Raw genomic sequence first — 17,858 nt, 5'->3', positions numbered from 1 at the left:
AAGAGTTGAGGAATATTAGATGTTCAAACATAGGCAGAATGAGTGCTTAAACCAGCCACTTAAACCAAGCAATGACATGTTTATGACCTGTAAATGTCTAGACTACTATATTCCTATCTAAAAATGTTTTCCTCCTCTGTTGCAACAAAGTCAAATAAAATGCATAAAAGAGTTCCTTATATTAGCCCAAGCGAATTAGTGAAATCAGGGGAAATAATTAATAATAGTCTTACAACGACACTTTTGATTTAAGGATCATCTTGATAAGATGCAACAATGTCTCGGCCTATAAAGTGGTAGATCAAAAGTAACAAAACAAGTTTTAATTAGACACAACTCTGTAGCATATTTCAATGCAGTGTATATTGTATCATAGTCAGTTGGAAGCGAAGTGATAAATGGCAAAGGGATAACTATCAAAGCTCTGATTTTTTTGAATATAACGCATAAAACCTTTCCACTCAGGAATATTTGAAATCTCGAGCCACTTGCTGCATATCCACAAAACAACAGAGTTGGTACGATCATATCTTAATGAAAAGGATTTTGTGTATTCACATCTTCTACCAAAATCTGCGATAGACCTCTCTTAGGAAGTTTGTAAAATGTTTGTAGTTGCAGGACGCCTAAAGTTCCGGTTTGTGGAGAAGTCGGAACTTTAGTTAATTTTTCAATCTTCTCTCCATGTGGTACAGATCCCGCAGGTGTAATGCATGAAATGCCTCCCATGCTGTGTGGAACATGTTCAAGCCATCTAAAGTGGCCACATTATTATTATTATGGATAACTTATATAGCGCCATTTTCATAACAAAATACCTCAAGGGCGCTTTACATAGTGATTCTTTTAAATTTGTTATTTAATAGAAATAATTTATTTTGTTGTCACATGCTACGGATTTATTCAAATGATTTAGAGAACAAGTGGGTTTTAAGCTTTTTCCGAAACATCACTTCACTTTCACAGCCTCGCACCTCTGTTGGGAGAGCATTCTATGCAATAGGGCCTGCGACCGCAAATGCGCGTTCACTAAATTTAGTGCGCTGTTTGCGTAGAGGTATAATAACTTTTCCTCTCGCCGTAGACGTAGCTGATCAAAGCGTTAGACGCCTGTCACCTAGTTCATCTGGAATACATAGTTCCCTTAGATATTCCGGAGGAGAGTTGTGCAGTGACTTATACACAAGCCAACAGAGTTTGTATTCGACCCTCTGTGGAAAACGTAGCCAGTGTAGTTCCTGAAGTAGTGGAGTGATATAACTGAACTTAGAGATTCCGAAAATAAGTCTCGCTGCGGCATTCAATACAGATTGTAGGCGAGTCATTTTGTTCATTGGTAGACCTGCATAGATACCATTACAATAATCGACTCTAGACACTACAAACGCATTTATTAATTGACGGGCGGCATCAACCGGCAAATTTTGCGTATGCATTTAATTTGTCTCAGCTGGTAGAAGCATGAACTTATCGTTCTACTAATTTGAGCGTCAAGAGAAAGGTCAGAATTGAGTAAAACTCCCAGTAGTTTAATGGTGGGTAAAGCGGTACTCCCTACATTGGGTAGAGCCGTATCCTGGATCAAATTCTGTCGTCTGGCTGAAGCGACCCATAGTTGTTCAGTTTTTGATGGGTTTAATGTTAGTCTGTTTTCAGCCATCCAGTTTCCTATTTTCTCGATGCATCCATCAATTAAATTGACAAGCACACTTCTCTCGCCTGGTTTGCAATAAAAATAAATCTAAGTATCATCTGAGTATCATCTGCGTAGCAGTGAGACCACAATCCACATTCTTTGATAATGTTCTCTATATCTTTAGTGTAAAGGAGATAGAGGAGTGGTCCGAGTACTGACCCTTGAGGCACTCCTGTAGACACCCGAAAGTTGGTTGAGCTTTTACCCTAGAACACAACTGCATATTCTCTCTCATTAAGATATGAACTGAACCACATATGTGCCTGATCACGGATACCATAAGTTTTCTCCAGACGTTCAAGCAAAATATTATGGTCTACAGTATCGAATGCAGCACTCATGTCCAGAAGAGCCACCAACACCAGATTACCAGAGTCTACCGCCGTTATAATGTCAGATAGTACTCTTATCCCTCCTGTCTCCGTGGAATGAAAACGTCGGTATGCCGATTGCCTTACCGAAAATAAAGAATTCCGCTCGTTACAGTTAACGAGCCTATGAGAAACTATTTTTTCTAGTATTTTTGATACGATGGGAAGATTTGAAATAGGGCAAAAACTGGAAAGATCTTCCACATCAAGTTGTGAGTTTTTTAAAAGTGGAGTTACATTTGCTTTCTTTATGGCTCTCGGAACAATGCTGCGCTCCATGGATGCATTATCAAATACAAACTGCATAAAAGTATCTGGTGGTGTAGGTTCTTGCGGGTGATATAGTGCAGACAATTCGAGCATTGTGGCATCGTAGTAAGAACCACTGAGCCTGAAATCAGCTAAAAGATTTAATAAGCTTCTTGAACCGAACTAAACGTGGATGAAAAACGCAATCCCTTGAAAGCACAGAAGAAATAAAACTTCTGGTTCGGATAATACTGATGATAGAATGAGTCAGTGAAACTATTTTTCTTTCTATTTTATTATCATTTCGGTTCCTATGGATGAGAAGTGAATCCATAAATACTTTGAGTGATTCGGGAACCACATTCTCTGCGTAATTAAAAAATGTACCACTGGAAGAGTAGGAACTTGTGTTATAAACACGTGACTGTATATCTTGCTTGATTATCATTGCTGCTGTCCTAACGATTCGTAGGCGTTCTTTATTCTGATCTTCACATTTTGAGGTATACCACGTCTCATTTAGGATCCTGTCCCCAGTATCAAGGAAGCATATGACTGATTTCCGTGATTTTGTGTCTAATCAATATTTTGTGTCTAATCAATATTTTGTCACCTGAAGCCTAGATTTGAAAAAACATGGATAGATGCGTACGGCCACGCTAATTTTTTTGCTTCTCATTCTTGGACCTCCTGTTGCTCCTAAAGTATTAATCCTACAGTAAAAATGAAAAGAACTTCATTTGTAGCAAATTTTATATTAATAATTATTGTAGAAGTAAAATTAACGCTATTTCTTAAGGTTTTCAAGATATGACCCAAAATCTTAAAAAGGGGACCTTTCCCCCCTCCCCTGCTCATAGCAGACCCCCCACCATCGGGGATTTTGAGTATGTTGATCAAGACACCTCAAGGAACAAGTGTGCTTAATTTTCAAAACTACACAAATTATTTCCCCTGAATGATCATTTTTGTGCTAATTTTCTTAGACTATATTATATTTTTATACTTTCATCATTTATGCCATATTATCTTAAGGATTTGTTATCTGTAAATTGATTTATTTTTATATAACTTGCAAATTTGACAAAGAAAAAATATTTTTAATACAATATGCCACATTTAGATTCCAGAGTCGACGCATATTTTTTTTTTACATTGATCTACAAGATTCGATAAAAAAATATATTACTCTGCGGCTATCATTGGTCCAGACTCCTTGTTTCACCACCCCAAACTCTCCAGCACCGAGCTCCTTGTGAATGGAAATGTTCTCAATAGGAATGATGTGTCGATAGGGTCCTTTCACCACAGTATCTGGCAAGGCTTCTGATTGTAATTCTTGCGCCCTCTCTTCGGACAGAGATCCCAATGAAGTACAATTCTGTAGGGAAAAAAAAAAAGCGTTAGTCAAAATTAATTATAATATATTATATAATCGCTTTGATGAGATGACTACATATTTTATTTTAAAGAGGTTCTCATTCTGTTGAAATATGCAGAATATTAAATAGCTTGTCTACAGAAATGAATCTGGTTTTGATCCCATGGTTAGTGTTGCGGACCCACGGATCAGAGGTCTGAGGTTCGAACCCCACTCTACCCTAACTTGATTTCCATTTTCTAATAGTGAGTTTTTTATAATTCTTTGAAAATGGCCACCAAAATATTTGGGTAAATTATGAGAACGCTAATATTTCTTATTTTTCCAAAATTTGTACTTATTCAAAGTATATACGGGATCAAAACCAGATTCATTGTTGTAGACAAGCTATTTAATATTCTGCATATTTCAATAATGTACTCATATTTGAATAAGTACAAATTTTGGAAAAATAAGAAATATTATAGAACAAAATGACAAAATGAGTTTTTACTCAAATTGAATATACTATTTGTTTATTTGTTCTTAGAAACAACTACAGAAACCTAGGAAAAGTTGTCAAGAGATCTGCTCACACAGATAAACAACGCTTTCTAAATTCCCAAATAAACTAATCAAAAGAGTCATCTTGCAGAAATTTACAAAGTGAATAAAACTCATTCATCTATTTGTAGATATAAATGCATAAATTACCTCATCCTTTTTCCCGGGTCCCAGGAGTCTTTTGATGCGTGATAAATAGTTTTGTGAGTAATATTTGCTGTAGAACTTTTTGAGTCTCCGTTGTTCAGGGCGAGACATTCCAAGTAGTGTAAGGTCCTCATCACTTACATACTTTAACTGGGATGTCTTCCATATCTTAAGATCATTTCTACAATTTCAATAAATAAGTTAACTTGATATAGCACTCCAGGAGAGAAATAACATTAAAAATCAGCTAGTAAAATATCGAAAGCCAATCATCATCATCATCATCATCATTCCCTTATCGACGCCTGGTGAGTAGGGCGCTGCAAAGGTACATTATTCACAGCATATCTTGATTTTTAAAAAAAAGTGAAGGCAAGATAATCAGTCTTACACTTCGGGTACTATGAGCACCACGATATTCAAACATGAGATTTGTTAAAACTGTGCAAAAACGTAGTAGCTTACTCTAAACAATACATTTTTGAGGTGGCCACCTTACTATTAAATGCTTGAACATTGCTCAAGCAGTGAGGTGCTAAGAAATGCGTCTCGTGTTAAATTACACAAATTTGTATTCTCTAATTTAGGGAATATATTATTATGTATACTATTTGAATTTTGGTACATGTGTATTTAACTTAACAACAACAACAAACCATCATGCCATTTCTCCGTAAGGAGAGGCAGAGAGGATAAAATGCCATATCACTATATCTTTGCTTACAGATCTCGCTTTCTCTGCATTTATACATCTTCTCATACACGCACGCCAATTATTCCAATTTTCGACATGTCCATCTTCAAATATTTGTTGGATTTAGTCATGCCAAGTCTTTCTCGGTCTTCCTCTATTTCTGCATCCATCAACATTCGCATTGTAAATCTTTTTAGCTGTTCTTTTGCTGTCCATTCGCTCTACATGTCCAAACCAACACAATTTTTTTTAAATTTTTAAATTATTTAAAAATATTTTTATAAATATATTTAAAATAAATAACAAAGTTAAAACTAACTTTAAACGATAATTAAATTAAATATCTATAATAAATTAAAATTTTAATTTCAGTTCCTTTCTTGATTTTGTCGATATTGTCTATTTCAGCCTAACATAACGTACAGATCTCGGCATTTGTACATAGTTTTACCACACATTTGCCCGACCGATCACAATGCCACAATGCACTTCCCTTGCATACATCATAGACTTTTGTTACCAAGAATCGCAGGTCATCTTTGTTGTTAGAAAGAAGCACGACATCATCAGCATACAAAAGACAATTGAAGGTTAAATCACCCATTTTTGCTCCCATTCTTAAACCTTTCAGTTCTTTCATAAAAGTAATCAATATATTTTGCAAAGCAAATATTTTATCCATCCTCTTCATCCTCTTCCCTTCATAAAACTGCTCTGTATTTCCCACACTCTATCCTTAGTAACTTTTCTTACTCTCATACATTTTTCCAATCAGTAATCTTCAATACATTTTGACAACTGCACTCAAAAGGCTGATTGCTCCATAATTTCCGCATTTCATCCTAGAGCCTTTTCCCTTGTACAGATAAAAAGCTTGTGCAGCCGTATAAAACTTATTTCACCGCCTGCCTTTATAAACTCAGTAGCAATATTATCAAAATCTTTCGCTTTTCCATTCTTCATATATTTTTGGCAGCACTTCTTATTTCTTCCGCTCCCCTTTTTCCAGCTCTCTGGTAACACACATTATATTTAAACATTTATTCTTCATCACATCACAGTTTGTTCATCTTTTCACACACGTGACCCCCTTGCATTCCTTGTTGCAATTCTGCATTCTTGAGTCTTCCTCCTATGTGCGCCCCCTCGGGAGGAGTGACTTGAGTTGCGAGCCTCATTTAACTTAATACTATACAAAATGAGCACTCGTGACTGGCATTGATCAGATAATAAAACGTTTATTTTTTTATGAAGTAAAATGAGTAACTCTAACATAATTAAGAAGAAAAAAATTAACCTACCAACATGAATACGATACTTACGTTATAGGTTCGTAGTAATTCTGCAGCTCAGCTTCAATCAGAAAATCAAACAGACTGATTTCCATATCTGAAAGATATTTAAATTTACTGGATAATATTATTAATCAGAAAAATGATAACTTCATCATTACAATAGGTGCCTAAAGTATGTTCATTTTTACAAGAATTTCCAAATAAACAATCCAGCCGCGTGATATCCGACAGAGAATAGCCTATTTCACACATATCATCTTAATCTTAATGGCACAATAAAATTATAGTGGATTGACGTTTATTAGATATGTTTGTACCTATTTAAATTTGATAATATTTGTTTTTCGTTTTTTTTTTTATAAAACTCCATAGTTAATGAATTTAGTAAAAATATCAATAAAAACACCTTGTTTAATATATTATTTTAAAAAAGAGAAATATTAGCGTTCTTTTAATTTAATTCAACCAAATATTTCAATTTTGGTGACCATTTTCAATAAGTTGTAAATAACTCACTATTAGAAAATGATAATCAAGTTGAGGAAGAGTGGGGTTCGAACCTCGGAGCTCTGGTCCGCAACACCAAGCACAGGACCACAAACCTAGATTAACACTAGAATAAAAACTAAGGGCTCCCTTTTTGTTCCCCGAATTACAAATTACTTGGGAGAGCGAACATTAAATTGCGTTGTTCCAAGATTGTTCAATGATCTCCCACAAATCATCATTAACATGAAAGATCTTCAAATGAAAAAAAAAAACTGAAGAAATATCTTCTAGATACTTTATAGTGCCTGTTTATAAATAAATTTGTAAAATATAAATAAAATAAATGTAATATAAACCAAATCGTAAAAAATAGTACATACATCCAGTTAAAGTTTTTTTACAAATACGAGGGCGGATTGATAATGAAGCTACAAAGCGCTAGATGGCCGCACAAACACAAAAAAGATTTATTTTTTCCAAATTGCAATCTGTCAAATGGCAGCTGTTAAAATGTCACTCAAATTCTTCTTCTTTTCAAGAAAAGAAAAATGGAAAAAAGCGAGTTTCGTGCAGTGATTAAACACTATTATTTGAAAGGGAAAACGGCAAAAGAGACAAAAGAAAAGCTCGATAAACATTACGGTGAGTCTGCTCCGTCCAGATTACATGGTCAAATATTGGATTGCTGAATTTAAACGCGGCCGAACAAGCACTGCAACAATACCATCAACGGGAAGGCCAAAAGAGGTGGTAACTGAAGAAAATATCAAGAAAATCCTCGATATAGTTATGAATGATCGCCGAGTGAAGTAGCGTGAGATTGTTGAAATGGTAAACATCTCATATGAACGTGTGTTCAACATTTTGCATGATCATTTGCTTATGAAAAAGCTATCGGCAAGATGGGTGCCGCGTTTGCTCAGTGTCGAACAAAAACGAGTTCGAGAGACCACTTCACAGCAGTGTTTGGACATTATAAAGCGTAATTCTGTTGATTTTTGGCGTTGATTAATAACTGTTGATGAAACGTGGGTGCACCACTATACACCTGAAACCAAAAATCAATCGAAACAATGGGTGGAAGCTGGTGAAAGTGCTCCGAAGAAGGCAAAGGCAGTGAAATCGGCTGGCAAGGTTATGGCCACTGTATTTTGGGATGCACTCGGAATATTGCTCATTGATTTTCTTGAAAAAGGATCCACAATCACAGGAAAGTATTATCGTGCATTATTGGATCAATTGAATGATGCAATAAAAAAAAAACGACCACATTTAAAGAAGAAAAAAGTGCTCTTTCTTCAAGACGACGCACCGGTTCACACAGCATTAGATATGATGCTAAAATTACGTGAAATACACTTCGAATTGGTTGATCATCCACCTTATAGTCCAGATTTAGCTCCTAGTGACTTTTTCCTGTTTCCAAACTTGAAAAAATGGCTCGCAGGAAAGAGATTCAGCTTTTTTGCTTAAATTGGGATTTATTGGAGTTTATAATTGCTTCGAAGTGGCCTTTGAAGCTTTTTATCACAGAAGCCTATTTAAAATATAAATGAGAACTATTTCAAATATTAATTATGTAAGGAATGCGGAATAAATTTTCGAGGTAACTCGTTGGTTGGATTCAATCATATGCTGTCGAGATGACAAGTCGGTAGAACATACCGAGGTAGATAGAGATAGTACAGAAGTTAAATATACCATCTCGGTATGTACCGATGAAGATAGCCTTTATAATTGCGGTCCTGGGTTGAGTTGGGATACAAGATAATGGCAAGTGGAAGCATGCATATTATTAAAGAATGCTAAAAATAAAAATATGGTAATCAAGTAAGAGTTTTTCATTCATAATCACACCTAGATCTCTCAGCTCTTTTTTCTGACAAGACAATTACAGTTAATTTCACAATTCAAGATAATTTTATTTTTATTTCTAGTGAACGAATTAACTAAACATTTAGCAGTGTGTAAGTATAGCTGGCTACAGCAACAGTTGTTCGCTGGGTTATCTAAGTTGTTTTGTAATTCCAAACCATTATTTCATATTTAAATTTATTTTAACAGAAAGATAAAACATTTTTGAGAAGGGAATATGGAAGTCTAGGCATTTACAGGGCTTATGACCTGTCATTGGCTGGTTTAAGTGGCCAATTTACACACTGTGTAACATTCACAAAAGTCAACAGATGAAAGAGTTGAGGAAATGTGGATGTTAAAACATGGTCAGAATGGTGAATGTTACACAGTGTGTAAAGTGGCCACTTAAACCAGCCAATGACAGGTCATAAGCCCTGTAAATGCCTAGACTACCATATTCCCTTCTCAAAAAAATTTCCCTCTCTGTTGAAATAAATTTAAATATGAATATCTCCCTAGGGAGAAATCCAGCCAGTCTGCAAGCATTTGGACATACTCAAACATTGTTGAATTATTTCATAATTTAGCCTTTAAAAATAGTTTGATGTCGTCAGCAAATGTGAGAAAATTAGAACATTCAATGAATTTTAAGAATAATAAGGGTTCCAAGTGGGGATCCTTGTAGAACCTCCGATGGAATGTAGATGCTATTTGAGTTAAATCCTAACACAGCTACTGTTTGACTTCTATTTTTTATATATGACATGAGCCATTTGTACAAATCACATCGTATTCCCATTTCCCATACCTTGCGAAGTATGTGTATATGCATATTGTTTAGACCTTTCTAAACAATAGCAGTTATGTATGTTGATAGTTGTGAGCAGACTTCTAGACATACATTTTTTTTGTATTTGGCCAACAAGAGTATTCTGATAATGTCTTATCGCATATGCACATTGATATTTGTATGGTATAATACTAACATTGTCTTTGAACTTGTATTTTAGTTATGAAACTGTAAGATGGACTCTTGTCTGATTATTATTTTTAGACTGTTGTGTAATGACTGAGAAACAATTTGTATGTAACAAATATGAGAGTACAAAAACGCATTTGAGAAAAATATTTTTTACGGTGACTTCATTTTCTTTGAACATAGCAATACTAACATATTACAACAGAGATAAAGAACATTTTAGAGAAGGTAATATAGAAGTCTAGGCATCTATAGGGCTTATGACCTGTCGCTGGCTGATTTAAGTGGCCACTACACGCTGTGTAACATTCACCGTTCTGCCCATATTTAAACATCTATATTCTTTCAATTCTTTCATCTGTTGATGTTTGCGTAGACAGAATGGTTAATGTTACACAGCGTGTAAAGTGGCCACTTAAACCAGCCAATGACAGGTAATAAGCCCTGTAGATGCCTAGACTTCTATATTACCTTCTCTAAAATGTTTTTCATCTCTGTTGTAATATGTTAATGTTAACAGCTCCCCGGGGAGTTGAATCCAGTCCTTGTCTACAAAAATTTGGAAAAACTTAAAATATTGTTGATAGTAATACTAGTTAGGCGACTTTGTAACAAACAAAGCCCTTAAAAATTTAGATTTGGTGCGCAATATTTCTAGCTGGCAGAATCGTATCTACTTCATCTGTTATGTTTGTTTATCTACAACTGTCACAGCAGCCGCTGGCAAGGTTACTGATCAAATTATCGGTGATATACAAACAATCCAAAGAAACTGTGAACAGTTTTTATATTTTTTTAAAAATATAGATTTTGATTTTTTACTTCATTTTTTTGAATTCTGCTATTTGTTTTGTAACAAACTAAGTGTTCTCCTATTTAAAGGGAACACATTAAAATTGCAGTATAGTTAGTCAGTTAGATAGTGTTAGGGAATCAAGCGAATACTTCAGACTATTAAGATCAAACCGCCACACCGTCCCTCCGAGGGGGTGGGCGGAGAGGATAGAATGCCGCATCACTCTGTTTTTGCATATATATTATCATTTCTATCAAACTTATATGTTATTCTTATTTATATATTATGTAGGTGCATATAATATGTATTTGTATGCTCGTTTTGAACCAACGTTCGCGTAATGTCAAACCTTGTTTTATTGTTGACATCATATCGTATTTACTGCATTTTGTGCTTACCTACCGTACTCGTATTGTATGGGACTCGTCGAACATTATTCATTCAGTGTGTATTGGTTAAATTTAAAATAAAATGCAAATTTTTCAGAGTATGGTTTTGAAATTTAACATACTTTTAAAAAATACAATTTATAACATTTCTTGATTTAAATTTTAACAAAAAGGTTTCAAACTTTTTACCAAGCTCTTTCTTGTACCATTTTTAATATATTTACAAGTTTTAAACAATTATTTTTTTATACTTACGCACCCACACACACGCACCCTCTCCCTCATTCATTTACGCATACACACATTAACATACACATGAATACAAACGCCACACACATACAATTACGTTAACTCTTTTCTTTTATATTATATGTCATTAGATTTACAGTGGATTTTTTTAATTGGCTTAAGTATAGTTAATATTTTTCTACTTATTTTGTTTATGTAATAGCTGTAAAAATCCCATATAAAATAAATAAATAAATTTATGCCTCGCGTCCTCTGCATTCAAAAGTCTTATCTTCGCGCTTCACTTCCAGTCCTATTATGCTGGATATCTCGCCCTGTTCGTCGCTCGACTTATGACCTACTATACTTTTGTACTACGGGCTAAGTATAGCGTGTGAGCTCGCCAATATATGACAGTAAATTTTTTATTTTATTTTACTACTAACTCTGCCCGATAAATAAAGTGTATTTTAGTCAAGAAAGTTTTTTCTCTGCTTCACGAATTCCACTAGCGCCGAGTTCCGGAACCAAAAAGACGATATACATATATTATTATAGATACCAACTATTGTAACTAGGCACATAATATAAATAATGTAAATTAATGCTTAGACACGAGTTGTGCCCAGTAAGGTGTTCATATTAAAAATATAAAAAAAGTATCATGTAAAATAAAATAAATAAATTTAGTTATTGACAGTTGTTGATAAAAGGTCGATTATTTAATAAATTTATTATGGGAAGGTTTTTGGGCATTGTGGATTTTTTTTTAATAATCCAAACATATATTACAAGGGATTTAATCTAATTTTACTGCACACATATCTACAGTTTTTTTTTTTATAAAAAAACATTTCATGATTTATCAATTAGATGACATTCATGATATTCATTAGAATAAGTTCAAAGAAACTGCATTCAAAATAAGAAGTATTTCTGAATAATTTCTGTTTATGTACAAAACTATATATTTTACATTTACAATGTCCACAAAAGGCAAAATACAAAAGGCGTAATTTAATGGGCAATTAAATGTTTACTAACCAAACTGTTGGTCGCTGAAAGCCATAATTCATTCCTTATAGTCTATTCACTCCGAAATTCGTAAAATCAATCTTGGTCTAACACAAAACAAAATGAAAGAAAATCTCAAACCAGGAAAGACATTTTTTGACCCTTGGTCGACTTATCGGACTTCCCCCATGAACAGGAACAAAACTGCATACCGGATATGTATAGGTAAACGGATGCATTTTAATCGATAAGATCCGACATGACAAATACCTCAAATGTTTTCTAGAAAACCCAACAAAGAATATAATTACTTACCCATCTTCCTGGTGATATTTAAAAACCATGAGCAACAGTATTCCTTTCTATTAATAATAAAACGTCTATTTTCGGAGAACAGCGATATCACTACAGCGTATTGTGTACGCTGTGCTACCTTAACAGTTTAAATTATGTATTTCTTATATAGAAAATAATATGAAGAAAAAGCAACCACTTTTCACAACAGATCAACTAAACATAAATGCCATAAAACACTAAACGCCGAACGTCAAAACAAAAATCTTCCAAACACCGCCATTTTTTATTTTACTTCATTTAGTTTTCTTTTTCCGAAGGTCGGAACTTTTCGAGCTATGGTTTCGAGAAGCGACATAGAGAAAATGCTAGTTGATCCAAAAATAGACATAACAAGCATATCCAATACGGGGCTAAATGAATCATAATGGAACCAACACAATATAAAGGCAACGTTATTGCGGTAAATAAATGGCGTCTATTCCTAGGCAATGGACCACCGATCTTTTGTGTTAACCAGCGTTGCCAGACCCGATCAAGCGAAAAAAGGTAGATTCAGAAAAATAAATCGGTAGATTTCGGTTGATTTTGGAGAGGGGGTAGGAGGGAAGGAGGGGGGCAAAAATAAATTTGACAGTTGTTCGAAATTAAAGCCCTGTTGTGCCTGAGGCCGTTGCTTTGAATAGTTGAAAACGCTTAGTAAATGAACAATTGAAAACCAAAAAGACTGTAATAAGTGAATCACCAAAATATAGTGATTTATAATGTCTTCTTTTTCTTAATAAAATATGTAAATTACAATATTTCATTTCAATACTCAAATATTCATTTAAGAAAGGAAATATTTGAGTTAGTTCTTAAAAAAATAAATAATATAATACATAGATTAATATTCAAAATATTATTTAATTGAATGAGTGACATGATTTTATCAAAATATATAGTATTTTTATTGTCAAACAAAGAAATAATTCACTTTTAGTGCAACTTAAAATTTAATAAAAACTGCTTACTGCTGAAGTACTGAACAAATTATTAAAACAATGATCAACTAAATTTAAATAGATATTTAACTGGAGATAAAACCATTTATATTATTTTCAATATGAAAAGTGATCCCTCTACATTTCACTTCATAAAATAGACATATATACATTTTTCAATAATGTCATGAAATTCTATGCCATGATTTATTTTACCATATTCAACAATACAAGCCAATTCCATAATTAATATATCATTCATTGTATACTTATGTACGAAAGATAAGCAGTTTTTTAAATAAGCAACTGATGGCAATCGAAGTGAGCAAACAAGCAATAAATTATTATAATATGAATTCGTTTTATTTGCATTGAAATTTTGTTCTTTGGAAAAAACAAGGAAATGTATAAAAATCGGTAGAATTTTAATCGAATTCGGTAGATTGCTCCTAAAATCGGTAGATCTACCGAAAAATCGGTAGATCTGGCAACGCTGGTTAACGCGTTCAATCGTATCGGACAACTTATGACTTTCGAACAAAATTGAACATTTCAAAGTATTGAAAACATTCCGGGGATAACCGTTTAAATTGCATATTCCAAGATACAGAGGAAATATTCTTATTTATCAGAAGCTAGTGTTTATAATTTTGTGAAATAGATGCGCTCAGAGCAATTCATTTTGAAAATTTCGTTCCTAAGAGTTTATATATATTATATATATTACTATTTAATAATAATTTTAAACTACTGTATGCTTTACATAGTTTTTTTTTAATATTAATGAAAAATACTAGAATTAAAAAAATTGTTTTATGATTCAGAATAGTTTTTGTCTTGCGTAGTGTTACGGATGTCAATACGGGAAAGCGGCCTTTCTGGAGACAGCTACCGCGATAGAGTATGTGATTAGCATTAGGGACCTCGGTAGGTGTAAAAAATGTGCTGTTCCTTCAATAAAGACTCGTATTTGTTACTTACGGGGGTGCCCTTTTCCATACCAAGGCATTTAGAATAAATATTTAGTTTTGCTCACTGCCGTGAGACTTGGAGAGGGAAATGTATATATATCTTGAGAGAGGGAAACGGATAGGGCGGGCGAGGGGCATCCTCTACCGCTCTATCTCTCCGCGCGGTATTCGATGGCCTCGGCTCGCCGGGGGTGAATGATGGGGCACGCAGCTCCACCGGTATAAAACATGGACATTAGCAAATAAACGACTACTTCTTCTCTGACATTTAGCTTTTACTCATTTCTACTCTCTACCCGACTCGGGTTTTTACTCGGCTTTATTTCACTTCGCTTGAGACCTTCGCTTTACCCTGGGCTTGGATTTTGGACTTCTTTCCCTATGGATTCCTGACCATGACTTCAACCTGAAGTAAGAAGTACTTCTGAGGACATCTCCGGCCTTGAAGAAATGAATGATTTATTCGATTATTTCATTCATTCAATTACTAATCATTCCATTAGTAAATTTAGTCGATTATTTTCATCTCTAGTTGTATTGTCCCCGATACACGGGGTGCCTCATAGGTCTTTTGATGGTAGGCTGGTATTTATATATTTTTATTTACTTATTTGGTTATCTTAAAAATATTATAAAAGAAAGAAGTCTTTTTTTTTCAATTTTCTTTCTTCTTTCTTTTAAAAAAAAAAACTGTTCTAATGTAAGCACTTATTTTTAATTTTTTGATATCTATCGTATTCTTTCAGTAGCTTTTATTTAAATTAAAATTTATTTATTTAATCAATCGATATAATTGAATTATTTGAAAATTTAATTTGATCTCTTGGGAATAAATCTAAGTTAATCTAAGCACACGTACAACTTATTTTATATTGTATTTTTCACTGTATAAGAAACGTATTTTAAAAAAAACACCAACAAATGTATTTCAATCTATTTTGTGTATTTTATTACATAAATAAAACACGAGTGATACTTTAATCCACAAATTTGGAATATCCAGTGACCGGTTTCATCGCTTTCGCGACATCTTCGAGACTGGTATCTTTATTAAAAAGTTAAATGTATTTATACAGAACAGAGGTAAAGATACATAATTCAAAGTTATATGTAAGTAAATTAAATAAAGTTATTTTTATCTTAAGGATCATTATCAACAAATTTTCTATGGGTTAACTAATGAATGGATACAATGCTATTTTAATGAGTTTAAGTATTTTATTTTATTTTTGGTGTCTCATCCTTCGTGAGTGTGGTTTTGTAAATAATGATTTCTGAAAAACAAAGGGTAAAAAGTCATTAGTAAAATTATATTACAATGGGTAAAGTAATGGAGAATGCACATGTGTTATCTGTTCATTAAGTAATTCTATTTTTTAATCTATTAATTTCGAGAATTTCTAATTTGTCAAGTTTATGGCCTTTGGGTGCAATATGAATTATTTTTACATTATTTTTTAATTCGAAGGAATGTTTGTTTTCTATTAAATGATTTTGTGTAATTATATATTTATGCATGTGAAATTGTATTGACGAGTACCTTTAAATTATATATTTTCTAGTATGTAGGTTTGTTGAATTACCTGATAAAATAAAATAAATGTAACAAAATGTACACCTACACAGGCCGTGCCTTTGAGGGTTTTTTTTTGTATTTATGTAATAGTTATTTTGTATTTGTAACTTGTGCTACATATTGTAAAATGCAAAGATTTTTTTTGAACAAATAAAAAAAATTAGAAGGTCTTGACAGTCCTGGGGCAGGGACGACGTGTTGGCCTCTGTTCATACATCCTCCTCCCCCTGATTAATCTGCATAGAGTTTGTATTCATTGGGAATGTTTTGCTAACTTTCCTCTATAGCTGACAGGCTCCCCCAGCGGTGCTATTCTGAACCGCTCTCGCGACCGTAGAAAACACTTTTATCTCACGTATTTACATATAAAATACGCGAGATAGAAGATTTTACTACGGCCTCGAGAGTGTTAAGATATCACCCCAGGACTCTATAACGGCTACGGGTGGATGGTGGGTTTTAGGATCCCTTCAATGTCCACTACATCACTTATACATAATATAAATATTATATGGATAGAAATCCACTATACTGTAAAGCACTGCGCATGCGTCCTATCCTGCTTACGCACGCGCAGTACTATTTTATTTATTTATTTATTTTATTTTATTCCAGTAAAATAGCTACCTATATAGTGCAGAGCCAATTCTACCATATAAACATGAACATAATTATAAACATAACCATAAACAAAAATATAACAATAAACATAAATATAACAATAAACATAAAGTTTATGTATGTACATACGTATAAATACTAGACTAGAGATGTAAGGTGGTAAAATTAATTTCTGGCAACTATACCAGATTTTGATAAAATATGGTATTTTAAAGTAATTTTTATTGAAAAAACTAATAACATACAAATTTTTATTTTTCGAAAATATAACTAATACAAGCAGCTTTATTTTAAAACATTTAACAAGACAGTGAAAACCAGGTTAAGTGTGTAATAAAAATCACTGCTCTAGTGCTGTAATCCTGGTAGAAAATACAGGAATCCATTATTTGTATGAAGAAAAGTCAGACCGTGTTTCTTCAACACATTATTAAGCACACGTAAAAAAGTATGCTTCGTAATGATTTTACGTAACCATAGAAACAGGTTCAGTTTTCTTAAATAAAACCATAGTACTATTAATACACATAGACCAACCCTGAGCCCTCTAAAATTACGACAAACTCATGCCCAAAAGCTCAGTCATGCCCAAAGTTTATTTAGTTCTTTAACCGACAGCCGGGTTTTGACGTGAGCTTGACATTTGATTTGAAACCAAAATGCCTGATTGTATCATAAATGTGTGTGAAAACCGTTTGGATAAATTAAAAAAAGATGGGGTAACTTTTCATTGAACTTAAAATCAAACCCATCTAAGATCACTGCGATTAAAACAAACCATAGCAAAATATTTCTTGTAGTTATTTAAAAGATAAGTTAACTTATAGCTGATCTTATCATATAAAAAAAAAAACGATTGTTTAGAGGTAAATTTTTAGGGAAGCATTAGTTCCATTCAATATATATATATTTTTTTTAAGTAAAAGAAATATTTGCGTTCTTATGATTTACCCAAATATTTAATTTTGAGGGCCGTTTTCAACGAGTTGTAAATAACTAACTATTAGAAAATGGAATCAAGTTGGGGTAGAGTGGGATTCCAACCACGGACCTTTGGTCCGTGAGTCCGAGACAATAGCCACGGGACCACAACCCGAAATGGACGGACCGCGCATGTTCGGCAGTCAAATCACTTCTGATTTGGACCCAGATAGGGAAATAAGATGCAGAATAGAGATATCATTATTTGGTAGTGATCGTCTTAATTTAAAACTGATCAATAAGCCGCAGTGCGATTGTGCCTAGTATGGTACCGATTCACAGCTCTACAGATGAGATAAGAGTA

General features: G+C 33.5%; 1 protein-coding gene across 2 annotated transcripts in view; it reads right to left on the bottom strand.

Annotated features, from left to right (window-relative positions):
- Ack-like (activated Cdc42 kinase-like) overlaps positions 1-12,731 on the bottom strand; it is a 42,697-nt gene extending 29,966 nt beyond the window's left edge. For both annotated transcript variants that reach the window (XM_088239229.1, XM_088239228.1), the window contains exons 1-4: positions 12,444-12,731; positions 6,404-6,470; positions 4,391-4,568; positions 3,506-3,697 (exon numbers count right to left, since the gene is read on the bottom strand). In XM_088239229.1, coding sequence (XP_088095355.1) covers positions 3,506-3,697; positions 4,391-4,568; positions 6,404-6,470; positions 12,444-12,447 — 441 coding nt within the window. In that variant the 5' untranslated portion in view covers positions 12,448-12,731. The remainder of the gene's footprint in view (positions 1-3,505; positions 3,698-4,390; positions 4,569-6,403; positions 6,471-12,443) is intronic.
- Between the last annotated feature and the right edge of the window lie 5,127 nt (positions 12,732-17,858).

Source organism: Micrasema longulum, unplaced genomic scaffold (genome assembly GCF_059751315.1).
Source record: "Micrasema longulum isolate JH-2025_06_02 unplaced genomic scaffold, ASM5975131v1 h1tg002097l, whole genome shotgun sequence".
Lineage (NCBI taxonomy): Eukaryota > Metazoa > Arthropoda > Insecta > Trichoptera > Brachycentridae > Micrasema > Micrasema longulum.
Note: the sequence above shows the minus strand (reverse complement) of the source record. Positions and strands in the feature narration are given on the sequence as shown.